Source organism: Nicotiana attenuata, unplaced genomic scaffold (assembly GCF_001879085.1).
Source record: "Nicotiana attenuata strain UT unplaced genomic scaffold, NIATTr2, whole genome shotgun sequence".
Taxonomy (NCBI): domain Eukaryota; kingdom Viridiplantae; phylum Streptophyta; class Magnoliopsida; order Solanales; family Solanaceae; genus Nicotiana; species Nicotiana attenuata.
In genome coordinates, this window is record NW_017670429.1 from 94,937 (window position 1) to 107,680 (window position 12,744).

Sequence of the window (12,744 nt, forward strand, 5' to 3'; positions counted from 1 at the left end):
GTAGCCAACTCGATTTTTCCGAAGAGGGAGGAGCACCTGGTCACCTTTCGGAGTACTAGACAAGACCCAAATTGATTACCTTCTCAATAGGAAATGCGATAAAAATCTATGCACTGATTACAAGGTCATCCCGAGTGAGAACCTCGCGACCCAACATAGGCTTCTGGTTATGGATCTGGAGATCAAGAGAAATTAGAAGGACTGAATTACATTTCTAATTCTAAATGCTAATCAGGTTCTCCCTTTTGACCATTGTTTTAAAAGGCCGAACGTGTTTGATACGAGAGAGGTGTAAGCCTCAAGACATAAACTTAAGATCTTTAAATTTTTTAATTTATAGATTACTAATATAACATAATAACGCAACATAATATAAAAAATATCTAGCATATTTTTACAAGTATAAATAATCTGATATTGTTAAAGCTACTACAATATAAAATATAACTCAAATAATAACGTTTTAACATTGAAATAGTTCAAAATAACAATCTTAAAAAAAATTATCAAACTACACATTTTACCTCCCTAAAAGTAAATACTCAATAAATTTCATATGTCTTGTAATCTAAAACATTACTTCTTAATGAGTAAAGGGTGCATCTAGGCTGAGAGTTAGGTCCTGGAACATAGGGAATTTGACGGGGAATTCTATAGAGTTTGGTAAGATTCTCTAGAAGAGAAAGATCAACAGAGCATGTGTCAAGGAGACTATATGGGTAGGTACTAAGGAACGTGATGTATAAGGGTATAAACTGTGGTACTCAAGACGCGTTGGGGGAAAGAACGGGGTAGGTATTTTAGTTAACAGGGAACTAAGGGAGTTGGTGGTAAAGGTTAGGACGATAAATGATAAGTTGATGAGTATTAAGCATGTAGTTGGAGGGTTTACTGTAAACATGGTTAGCGCGTACGCTCTTCAGGTAGCATTGGATCAGGAGGTCAATTTGGCGATTCTGGGAGGATTTGGACGGGGTGGTGCATAGTATCCCGCACTCTGAGAAGCTCTTCGTTGGAGGAGACTTCAATGGACATATTGGGGCTAATGATAGGGGCTATGATGGTGTGCATGACGGATTTGGTTTTGGGGTTAGAAATAAAAAAGGTACCTCACTATTGGATTTCACTAGTGATTTGACTTTGTGGTAGCCAACTCGAGTTTTCCGAAGAGGGAGGAGCACCTGGTCACCTTTCGGAATACGGTAGCCAAGACCCAAATTGATTACCTACTCTATAGGAAATGCGATAAAGCTCTATGCACTGATTACAAGGTCATCCCGAGTGAGAACCTCGCGACCCAACATAGGCTTCTGGTTATGGACCTGGAGATCAAGAGAAGTAGGAGGAAGAGAGCGGTGTGCAGGCAACCTAGGATCAAGTGGGGTAACTTGACTAAGGAAAAATCCCAGGAGTTGGAGGAGAGATTGTTGGCTATGAGGGCATATAGAAGTAGGGGGGAAAAGACTAGGATGTGCACCACGGCAGCGGATTGCATTAGGGAAACTGTAGAGATATTTTAGGGGTCTTGAAAGGTTACTCTGGGAGTCACAAAGAGGGCTGGTGGTGGAATGGAGATGTTCAAAGTAAGTTGGACGCCAAGAAAGCGGCTTATATGAAACTTGTAGAGAGTAAAGACGAGGAGGAGAAAAGGACATATCGGGAGTGTTATAAGAAGGCAAAGAAAGAGACGAAGTTAGCAATTACGGCGGTCAAGACTGCAGCTTTTAGACATCTATACGAGGAACTCAGGGGCAAGGGTAGGGATAAGAAGCTATACTAGTTGGCCAAAGTGAGGGAGAGAAGTCCCGAGACTTGGACCAAGTGAAGTACATCAAAGACGAGGACGACAATGTATTGATGGACGAGGCACATATTAGACGAAGATGACAGACATACTTCCGTAAATTGTTGAACAAGGAGGGGAATAGAAGCATCGTTCTGGGTGAGTTGGAGCACTTCGAGAGTCTGCGTAATTTTGGATATTGTAGGCGTATTAAGGCAAACGAGGTGGAGAGGGCGATATGTAAGATGAAAAGGGGAAGAGCGACGGGACCAAACGAAATTCCGGTGGAATTTTGGAAGAATGCGGACCCTGCTGGCTTGAAGTGGCTTACTGAGTTGCTTAATGTTATTTTTAAGCCAAAGAGGATGCCCTAAGAATGGATGTGGAGTACGATGATCCCATTGTACAAGAACAAGGCGATATTCAAAACTGTAACAACTATAGGGGATAATGCTTTTGAGCCATACTATGAAGGTTTGGGAGAGGTTAGTAAAAACCAGGGTGCGGAGGATCGTGTCTATGTCTGAGAACGAGTCCGAATTCATGTCGGGGCGTTCGATGACGGAAGCTATCCATTTGGTGAGGAGGCTAGTGGAGCAGTACAGGGAGAGTAAGAATGACTTGCATATGATGTTCATTGACCTTGAAAAAGTGTACGATAAAAGTCTTAAGGGAGATTCTGTGGAGGTTCTTGGAGGTTAGCGGCGTCCTGGTAGCGTATACTATAATGATTAAGGATATGTATAATGGTGAGAAGACTCGGGTGAGGACTATGGGAGGAGACTCGAAACACTTTCCAGATATGATGGGGTTGCACCAGGGATTAGCTATTAGCCCGTTCCTATTTACCCTGGCGATGGAGGTGTTGACGCGGCACATCCAAGGGGAGATGCCATGGTGTATGTTGTTTGCAAATGATATGTTCTTGATAGACGAGACTCGATGCAGGGTTAATGCGAGGTTGGAGGTTTGGAGATAGACCTTAGAGTCTAAAAGTTTCAAGTTGAGCAGGACCAAAATAGAGTACTTGGAGTGCAAATTCAATGACGGGACCATTGAAACAACTATGAATGTGAAGCTTGATACTCAAGTCATACCAAAGAGAAGTAGTTCAAGTATCTCGGGTCTATTATACAGGGTAAGGGAGAGATCGACGAGGATATCATACATCGTATTGGAGCGGGATGGATGAAGTGAAGGCTTACATCTGGTGTTCTATGTGATAAGAATATGCTGACAAAACTTAAGGATAAGTTTTACAGAGTGGTGGTTCGACCTACACTGATGTATGGGGCGGAGTGTTGACCAGTCAAGAGCTCCCATGTGCAGAAGATGAAAGTGGCATAAATGAGGATGTTGAGATGGATGTGTGGGTGTACCAGGAGGGATACGATTAGTAATGAAGTTATTCAGGACAAAGCGAGAGTGGTCTCCGTAGATGCGAAAGTCGAGGCTAAGATGGATCGGGCATGTTAAGAGGAGAAACATTGATGCTCCCGTTAGGAGGTGTGAAAGGTTGACCATAACAGGTTTGAAAAAAGGTCGAGGCAGACCTAACAAGTACTATGGAGAGGTAATAAAGCATGACATGGCGTGACTTTAGCTCACTGAGGACATGACCCTTGATAAGAGGGTGTGAAGGTCGAGCATTAGTGTAGAATGGTAGTAGGCAATTGAGAGTTTCTCCCTTTCTTACCAATAGTAATAGTAGCACACATGTACTTTCCTATTTCTCAGATTTATAGTACATCATGTTATTTAGTTTGTTTCGGTTGTCGTATTATCCTGTGGTTACTATTTTGGTAATACTTATTCTTCCCCCCCCCCCCCTCTTTTCTTCCCTCTCTTTATTTCTTTTTTTTTCTTCTTTTTCTCCCTCTGCTTCTTCTTATTCTTCTTCCTCTTCTACTCCTCCCTACCTTTTTGAGCCGATGGTCTATTGAAAATAACCTCTCTACCTTCACTAGGCAGGGGTAAGGTCTGCATACACAGTACCCTCCCCATACCCCACATGTGAGAATATACTCGTATTATGTTATTGTTGTTGTTGTGGTTGGTATTGTTATTGTTGTTGTTAATGAGTAAATACAACATTGTAAATATTAAAATAATAAAAGTTTGATAATCTTGAAAGATATAGAATTAATACATGAAGATCTAGCGAGTAAAGATATTGTTTTGACTATTTACTTTAAGAAGAAATATTCAAATAATATTTACACTCACGAGTCACGATCTTTGAGTTTTTCACAATCTTCATATTCAAAAAGATGAATATAACTTTAATTATACATTTATTGACGAATTTTAAGAATCAAGACTGCTAACTAGTAAATTCAATACATGATTTACATAGAAACTATTAAGCGAGCTCTGAGTTTAAGCGATAGGTGTGTTTAGAGCATATGGTCAGGCGTTGGGGACATGAGCTTCATAAAACTAAGCCTCACACGTGAGCCTCGAGGCTTTTTGATAGTGTTCCAATTAAGTTTCCAATTTTATGGTATTCTGTTCACAAAGCTATTGCCTTATTAATGAAAGTAGGAGGTCATGGCCGCTTTCTAGCGTGTTTGGCCAAACTTTTAAATTTATTTTTATTTTTTAAAGTGTTGTTTTAAAAGTATTTTTCTCAAAACTATTTTTAGTGAGAAGTAATTTATATTTGACTAATTAATTAATGTTTAACTAAACTTTTAAAAAGTGAAAATTACTTTTCAAAATAATATTTCTGAATAGAAGTCACTTTTTCCTCTAAACCTGCTTCTACTTCTACTAAATAAAAAAATATTTTTCTGAAGAAAGCTTGGTCGAACACTTGTTTTTTGAAACAAAAGCACTTTTAAAAAAAATTATTTTTCTCCGAGCTTGGCCAAAATGGCTATTCGTCTGTATCTGTAAACGGGCAACTCCCAAAAATAGCCACGCCATTGCTGAGTTGCTCCTCTCCCAGAATATGATGACGTTACGCTTAATTCCAGGTGGCTCCCCGCTAAAGTTATCCACCTCGCCGCCGTCAATTACTCTGTATCGCTTTCCTACAGCCTCCAATCTGTCTTATAACAGGTTCTTCATAGTATCTACAAGAACTTAATTTCTTAGTATCTCCAACTTGGGTCTTTCAATTTTTGTGTTAACTGAATTGATATCTGCTTTACTGCAGAAAATTTATGATTAAAATGTCGATTCAGTCAACCCCATCAGCGGCTACAAACCCAATAAACAACATTGTTGTGTGTACTCCTCTTTATTAGCTAGCTGTTGATTATCACTTTCGCGATTTTCTTGGATTTGGTTTATCTTATGAATTAACTTTTTTTGTTCTTTCTCATTCAAGCAGTTGGGTTGTGGGATGGTGGCGTTGGACTTTTTGGTTACTGTTGATTCTTATCCTAAGCCTGATGATAAGATTCGTAGCACCAGCTTTCTGGTGCGATTGATTTTTCTTTAGTACTCTTCTCCAAAGTTGAGCTCAATTTCTTGATTTTAATTGAAATTTCAAGGGATATTTGGCTTTGTATAGGTTCAAGGAGGAGGTAACACTGGGAATGCTTTGACCTGTGCAGCTCGTTTGGGTTTAACTCCTAGAATTATATCAAAGGTTTGAACTTTATGTGCCTTCTTGTTGCCATTTCTTTTTTTATTTTCATACTCATATTTGACAAAAGAAGGGGAGCTTTGGAGACAACGATAGTTGTCTCTGCATGACCTATAGGTCACGGGTTCGAACCATGGAAGCAACCACTAATGCTTGCATCAAGATAGGCTGCCTACATCATACCCAAGGGGTGCGGCCCTTCCCAGACCCTGTAAATGCGGAATACTTTGTGCATCGGGCTGCCCTTTTTCTTTTCATATTTGACAAAACTTCAGTTCTATGTTATAATTGCGTGTAATTGTTAAATGTGTTTTCCTTAGAATATGTTTTCTTCAATGGTGAAATCATTATTCATGTTTGGTTGATCTTAATTGTTGTATATATTTCTTAGTTGAAACAATTACAGATATCTCAAATGGTTATACAGTTTCTCATGTTTCAATCTTATTGTAATCATTGTTGTGAAGGTTAAATATTTATCATACCAAACGGATATTTTACAGTAGCCAAATGATGATTGCACCAATAAGACTACATAATATCATTTTAATGTCAAAGAACATCAGTTTTATGCTTGAAACTTTAACTTGAATCTTTGATGCTTAGTGGATTTGAGAAAAATAAAAAGTACATGCTTAGCTCCGGCCACCTTGATTTTCTAGAGTGATTTGTGACAACAATTATCCTTCTTGGTTCCTTGGAGAATGGATTGGAGAAATAAGCCTCTAGTCTCAAAATGGTTCTTACAAAAATTTGAGAAGGTGAAGTTATCCTTTCCGAGGTGACTTCAGCATTTAATGTTTACATAGAATATTATGTCGAATAAGAAAATAAAAATCACTACTCTGATTCATTCTGCTGCTTTACTGTTGCTGCCAGCCTGCCACTTTTGTTGAAAAGGAGTTGAATATCATTGATTGTTTCCCCGGATACTCTTCTTAAGTTCTGCTGCTCCCTTCCACTTCTAACCCCTGCACAATGATGTGAATAGATTTATTTACATTCTCACAAACTCTTAGTAGGTTGCGGATGATTCCCAAGGGAAAAGAATACTGAATGAACTAGAAGCTGATGGAATTGATACATCTTTTATTGTGGTGAGCTAGCCAAACGCCAAGGTTCTTGTGTGTTTTAGCTTTTACTCTTTTATGTAGGCTGCTGCATCTATTCAATCAATCACAATTTTAAAGCATCCAATTTGTCTCTGACATCAGATTAAAACATACGTTGCTTCAGGCCATTGTGTTGGTTTCAGGTGTCCGAAGGGGGCCATTCGACAATCTCTTATGTCATTGTTGACAGTCAAACGTCAGTATTCTCAGCTTGTGTTTATTGCCATTTTTGTGATTGTGCTTTCTCTTGGGTTATGAGAAGTATGTTTTATAACTACTAGCTATGCAAATTCATGTTGTATGCATATTCATCTGATATACAATTTGATTGAAGTGTCTGGATTAGCAACAATATTTTAATTACCCACAGGGAAGTCTGTGTTTTTAGTATGTTATTTGTTAGTTGACTTTCACCTTTTGTCTAATGGCTATTTGTATTAAGTTAAGTGATATGAAGTATTTGGATTCGCTTATTTTTAAATGTATTTATCTATTAAATCTTAGCGCCCTCTAATTTCGAGGGTCTAATTGGAAACAACCTCTCTGCTCTCCCAGGGGTAGGGGTAAGGTCTGTACACACTACCCTCCCCAGACCCTGCTTGTGGGAATTCACCAGGTTTATTATTGTTGTTGTGTTGTTGTATTTGTTAGTGGACTCAAAAATGTTAGGAAGTGTTTAATCATAAATCTTGTAAGCAGTATGTTTTATTTACACTAATTCCTCAAGTACAAAGATTGGCCTCTTGGCTACGTGTCTGGTTGAAATTTCTTTCTACTGTATTGCCTAGGAGGACAAAGGATGGTCGTTTATAGTTCACTATCTGTACTGCATGTTAGTCTTTCACATGTTCTGATGTAGCTAAATAGCTAATATTTGTTGCGTGGTATCTCAGGAAAACACGAACTTCCATCTACACTCCAGGTTATCCGCCCATGGTATCTGATGATCTGCCAGAATCGAATTTGTTATCTGGATTGGACAGTGTGAGACTTGTCTATACTGATGGAGTACTGCATGAAACTGCTTTAGTTGTGGCCCAGGAGGTAATTTATATCGGTCTTCTTTGTCATTAAAGTTGAGTTTCTGCTTGCCAGTAGAATGTATTACAGCCAACTTATGATCATATTTCTAGTATTCCTCTAAGCTCAGATAGACAGAGGGCACTGGGCTTAATACTGTTTTGCTTTTGTTTTTATTGCCTCTGCACTTACTGAATATTTTCAGTCAAATGGAAGAAACTGTATGCCCTTTGATCTCTAGTGCAGGCACATCGTAGGAGTATACCTATTGTGATTGATGCAGAAAGAAAAATAGAAGGGTTAGATGAGATTTTACACATGGCCACCTATGTTGTCTGCTCAACAAGATTTCCTCAGGCAAGCTCTATTTACTCCCTGCACTTCGATGTTCCCTTTATTGTGCATTTTTATTTGGACTTGCATGGATCTACTTATGATTCTTATCTGCTGACAAGTCTTAGTTTATTAGGAACTCTCTCTCTCTCTCTCTCTCTCTCTCTCTCTCTCTCTCTCTCTCTCTCTCTCTCTCTCTCTCTCTCTCTCTCTCTCATGTTTCTCCAAAGTAATTTTAGCAACTGTTGTGTTCCCAGCAAGGAGTAAACTTTATTGATAATGTGAATCATGTTCTTCCCTTAAATTGCAAATAGAATATCTTTTTGCCAATGTTGTACCACGTAATCATGGAGTAAGATTTATTTTGGTACAATTTCTAATCAAAGTGAAATGTCATCCTTTCCTTCCTGGCTTCATTGAAATTTCGAAATCCCTTCCCAGTCTTTCACAAGTTAAAGCGGGTGAGAACTGATAAAAGCTGTTGTTTCGCAGATATGGACCGAGGCTTCTTCTATACCAAGTGCACTTATTTCGATACTTTTGAAGTTGCCAAGTGCCAAATTTGTAATTGTGACATTGGGTGAAGATGGCTGTATAATGCTAGAAAGAGCAGAAACTGGTATGAGAGCATGCTGTTTACTCTTGCCATGAAATACTTTGGTATCTTGTCTTGGCTAATGAAACATTCTGATAGACACAGAACATGTGTTTTCTTTCTCAGCTTTGCTTCGTAACATGCCATTTGGTATCTTTGCAGGGAATCTCCAGTCTGAAGAAGTTGATATCGATGACTTGTTTGAAAAGATGAAGCAGAGCACAGTTATTACCTCAACAATGCCAACATGCAAATCTTCGGTAGTTCACCCTTCAGTTTATGAGATTTTCTTGCTCAATGCTTAAAGAGAGCTTGATGGTAGTGTACATACTAGTCAACAGTACTTTATAGTTTGGAACTGTTTACCACCATAAGATTGAAACTGTATGAGCTTTTTCAATGTTCATCCAGGTTTAGCAAGTGGTTAGAGCTTCAGTTCTTGTCCTTCATGAGCTTCAAAAGTCAGTTGCTTACATAGAAATATTCATTCGGGTTGAGGATGTATGAACCTTGCTCTGGAAATGCACTGTTGTTGGTTTTCTGCATTGTCCTGCAGACAGATGTAGCCTCCACATGTTCTTGAGTAGTCATGTAATTGTGTTAGCACATTTAAATTTTTATAATAGACGTTTTGGTGCTTCCAATAAAACTGAAGCTAGTAGTGCTTAAAATATTAGGCTATGATAACTTAGCCCCAAAAATGTTAATATTCCAGGATGTAGCAAAGCTGCACGCAAAAGGAATTGGAACTGTGAGTGGTAGGCTGCTGGTTGGAACAGCTGAAAAGATACCAACTTCAGAACTAGTTGATACAACTGGTGCTGGAGATGCATTTGTCGGAGCAGTTCTTTATTGTACGTGAATTTATTCTATGCACCTCTTTTATCGCCTATTCTGCCATAACTGTTCTTACATTAATAGTGTGCCATAATCTGACATCTCTCTTGCTCCCCCTCTGCTTGTGGCTAATTGAGAATTTTTACAATCCTTTCCCTATGTGTTTCCATAATGGCTGGTTTGTTCAAGGTTTACTCCTGTTTAGGCATAATATATACAGTAGTACCTTTTTTCCTTAATATTTGGTTTCGAATTTTTTTCTGAATAATGTCATTGTTCCTTGCATTGCTGGTGGGATATTTTGTTAATGGTTTGTTCAGCATCCTATACAAGATCATGTTGTTGTGCCTTGTCATTGATGTTTTCTCATGGTTTCTCTTAAATGAATTTGCAGCGCTCTGCGCCAATTTGCCACCAGAAAGAATGTTGACATTTGCTGCTCAAGTGGTAAGTAGACTTGAGATATATACTAAATATTTAATATTGGTTATAGTCTTATTGAGGTAGATGATTGCAGGCAGCTATTGGGTGCAGAGCCTTAGGAGCAAGAGCTGGTCTTCCTCACCTGAGAGACCCTCGCTTGCAACCCTTTTTAGCTTAGAAGACCAGAGATGTTGATATAACAGTGGAGTACCAAAACTACTTCTTGTCACATTAAAGTAAAAATAGCATGGGCTAGCCAGTTTTCGGATTGGTTTTGAAAATAGCTAGCGTTTGCAAAGTCATTAAAAAATAGTCACTATTTTGCTGCAACACACCATAATATACTGGAGATTGGTGTACCTGTGTATGATTCCAACACGCGGAAAGTTCCAGCATAATATACTGGAGATTGGAGCACTTGTGTATGAACTTCCAGCATATTATGCTGGACCGGTATATTATACTGGAACTCCAGTATATTATGCTGGAAGTCCAATATATTATACTTGAACTACACTGGAGTTCCAGTGGAATATTTTTCGGATTTTGAACAGTGTGTTCGTTCAAATTTATCTTTACATGAAAAGTGGCTAAATTTCAATTACTTTTGAAACTGTGGCTATTCAATGACCATTTGTTAATCTGGCTATTTTTGGATTTCCTAACTGAACTTTATCCACAATATTTACAAAACTATTTTTGCCACTTAGAAATAGCTTAACTCTATCCACTGCAATAGTAAAGGTATCGTGATGGGTTAGTGTTGTCATTACAGAGGGTAAAGTCCAGTGACTTTACCATTATAAGGGGGAAAGTTTTGTGACTTAAATGTGATAATAAATAGTTGTGATTTTATGGTATAGTTTGTATAGTTTAGTAACTTTAGTATAGTGGGTATAGTTTAGTAACTTTACTGTCCTACATAATAAGTTCAGTTACTTTAATATGGCAAAAATAATTTTGTGATTTTGTTGTTATGACGGATAAAGTTCAGTAATCTCGTTTTCCTTTTGCTCTGCTCATTGGTGGCAATCTGGCATTTTCGCTTGCGAAGGACATACCAAGTTAAAAAAAGAAAAAAGAAAAAAGGAACACGTAATGCGACTGCCACCAAATAGGTAAATAATGAGCACGCAACAATTTGAATGAACATCAGCTTAATGTAAATTTAAAGATGATTAACTAGTGCGGCTAGATTATTAAGGGAATATTGTCGAGAAAACATGCACTTTCTTACAGGTGACAACATGTAAAGACAATGATCTTGATGTAAGTACGATTTAAAAAAAGTTAAAGAGGCTATCAAAATGACTATTGTGTTTGAAAGGACATTCAAGGTTAAGGTAATATTTTTTAAAATTCTCGAAAACAAAATAAAGAAAGAGAAAAAGCCGCGTAAAGAGAAAAAAAAAAAAAAAAAAAAAAAAAGAGAGAGAGAGAGAGAGAGAGAGAGACTTTAGTGCCAAATTATTTATTTATCTTTTCCCTGGGAAAGGGACCGGCTGGTGGCAGCCAGTACAAAGTCAATTGACGCAAAGAGCACATTAATACGATCCAAGTTGAGATATCGCTTTCTGAAACAGGGCACATTCGTCTGTCCATACTGTGTTCGCCCCTCCCCTTTCACCCTATGCTGATGCATTCCCTAACCATAGAAGTTGTAAGATATTGATTCTTATATGTACCTAGTCTTTAGTTACGTGCTCTGCTCTTCTACCTTATATCAATGAGAGCGTGTTTATAAAAAAATCGCATAAATATAGAGTATTAAATAAAATGTGTTTGTGTTATAAAATAAAAACAAAAGTAATTTTTTTGATAATGATGAATATTAATCCCACGATTCTTCAATGATTTATCAAATAACACAAATTAAATAATTGAATTTTTTGGTCTTTTCAAGATTTGTAAATGAAGAGGTTGGCCTTATAATTTTGATAAGTCACAATGTAAAGTCTAAAATAATTAATATATTCAAATTAATATTATTTTAGAATAAATTAAATAACTTACTATAGAAAATGCTGACATATGATAATGTAGTCCTATTACGTGTATGGTTTGCAATGTTGTGTTTGCAAAAGCGTTACTGCAGACTCTAGCACCATTAGCCTGCCCATACCTAGTCTCTAATTCCCTCCAAATATCCTTGGCATATTTAGAATACACGACTGTGCGATGGATTTGCTTAGTGACAGAGTTGGAAAGCCATGCAACAACCAAATCATTGCATCTCTGCCACTGTCGCAAGAGAGGAGACCCCTAGGAGGTTTCTCTACAGTCCAATGGATGAAATCCAGCTTATTTCTAACGGAAAGGGCAACCAACACGGATCGTCGCCAACTCCCATAACAAGTCCCATCAAAGGGCTCAGAGACTAAAGAACTACCCAACAAATCAGAGGGGTGAACATATAAGGGATGGCAAGGGTGAGTATAATCATCATGATGAAAAGGAGGATGGGTATGTGTTGAGGTAGTAGCACTTGTAGTGTCAGAAACAGATGGAGGCGAAGATGCAGCAGATATCGCCATTGAAACCAAAAATGCTAAAAATACAGTAATCCTAATGAAGAATCACAAAGCAATAGGAGAAAATGAAAGAGAATACCAACTCTTCTTGCAACCGTAGAAGGTACGGCCTTGAAATCGAAAGAAAAATCACCAGCAAACCCTAATATATGCTGTTTGGACCTTGATGCGTGTAATTGAAGCAATAACCAACGAAGAAGTGATAATCATCGTGTTGTGCAGAAGAAAAGACCACAATATAGCTCGATCAGTAAAAACTCCGTCGATTTCGTCAATTTCAACGGAGATCGTAACGGTGATGAAATCCGACGAGGGTAACCTCGGAAGGAAGAGAAACACCGGATCTATGAGATTCCGAGCTCTGATACCATATTAATAACAGTAATGGAGGTGAAATCATACAAATTTGATCTGGGGTTTGAGTTTGAGAGAAGAGAGCTTTTGATATTATTTCTGAGCTGAAAGAATAAAATGATCTGTTTCTTTACAAATGAGGAACCCAAACAATATATATA

At 38.0% G+C, this 12,744-nt stretch overlaps 1 protein-coding gene across 1 annotated transcript; it reads left to right on the forward strand.

Moving 5' to 3' along the window:
• Nucleotides 1–4,620: 4,620 nt before the first annotated feature.
• On the forward strand, nt 4,621–10,182 carry LOC109239283 (ribokinase-like; the record flags this gene model as incomplete). The annotated part of the gene is given in 13 exon segments (XM_019405825.1): nt 4,621–4,846; nt 4,944–5,013; nt 5,121–5,210; nt 5,304–5,381; nt 6,401–6,475; nt 6,634–6,686; nt 7,384–7,534; nt 7,757–7,867; nt 8,336–8,462; nt 8,601–8,698; nt 9,154–9,292; nt 9,670–9,722; nt 9,793–10,182. Coding segments are annotated over 13 exon segments (1,239 nt in total). The 5' UTR covers nt 4,621–4,736.
• Nucleotides 10,183–12,744: the final 2,562 nt, after the last annotated feature.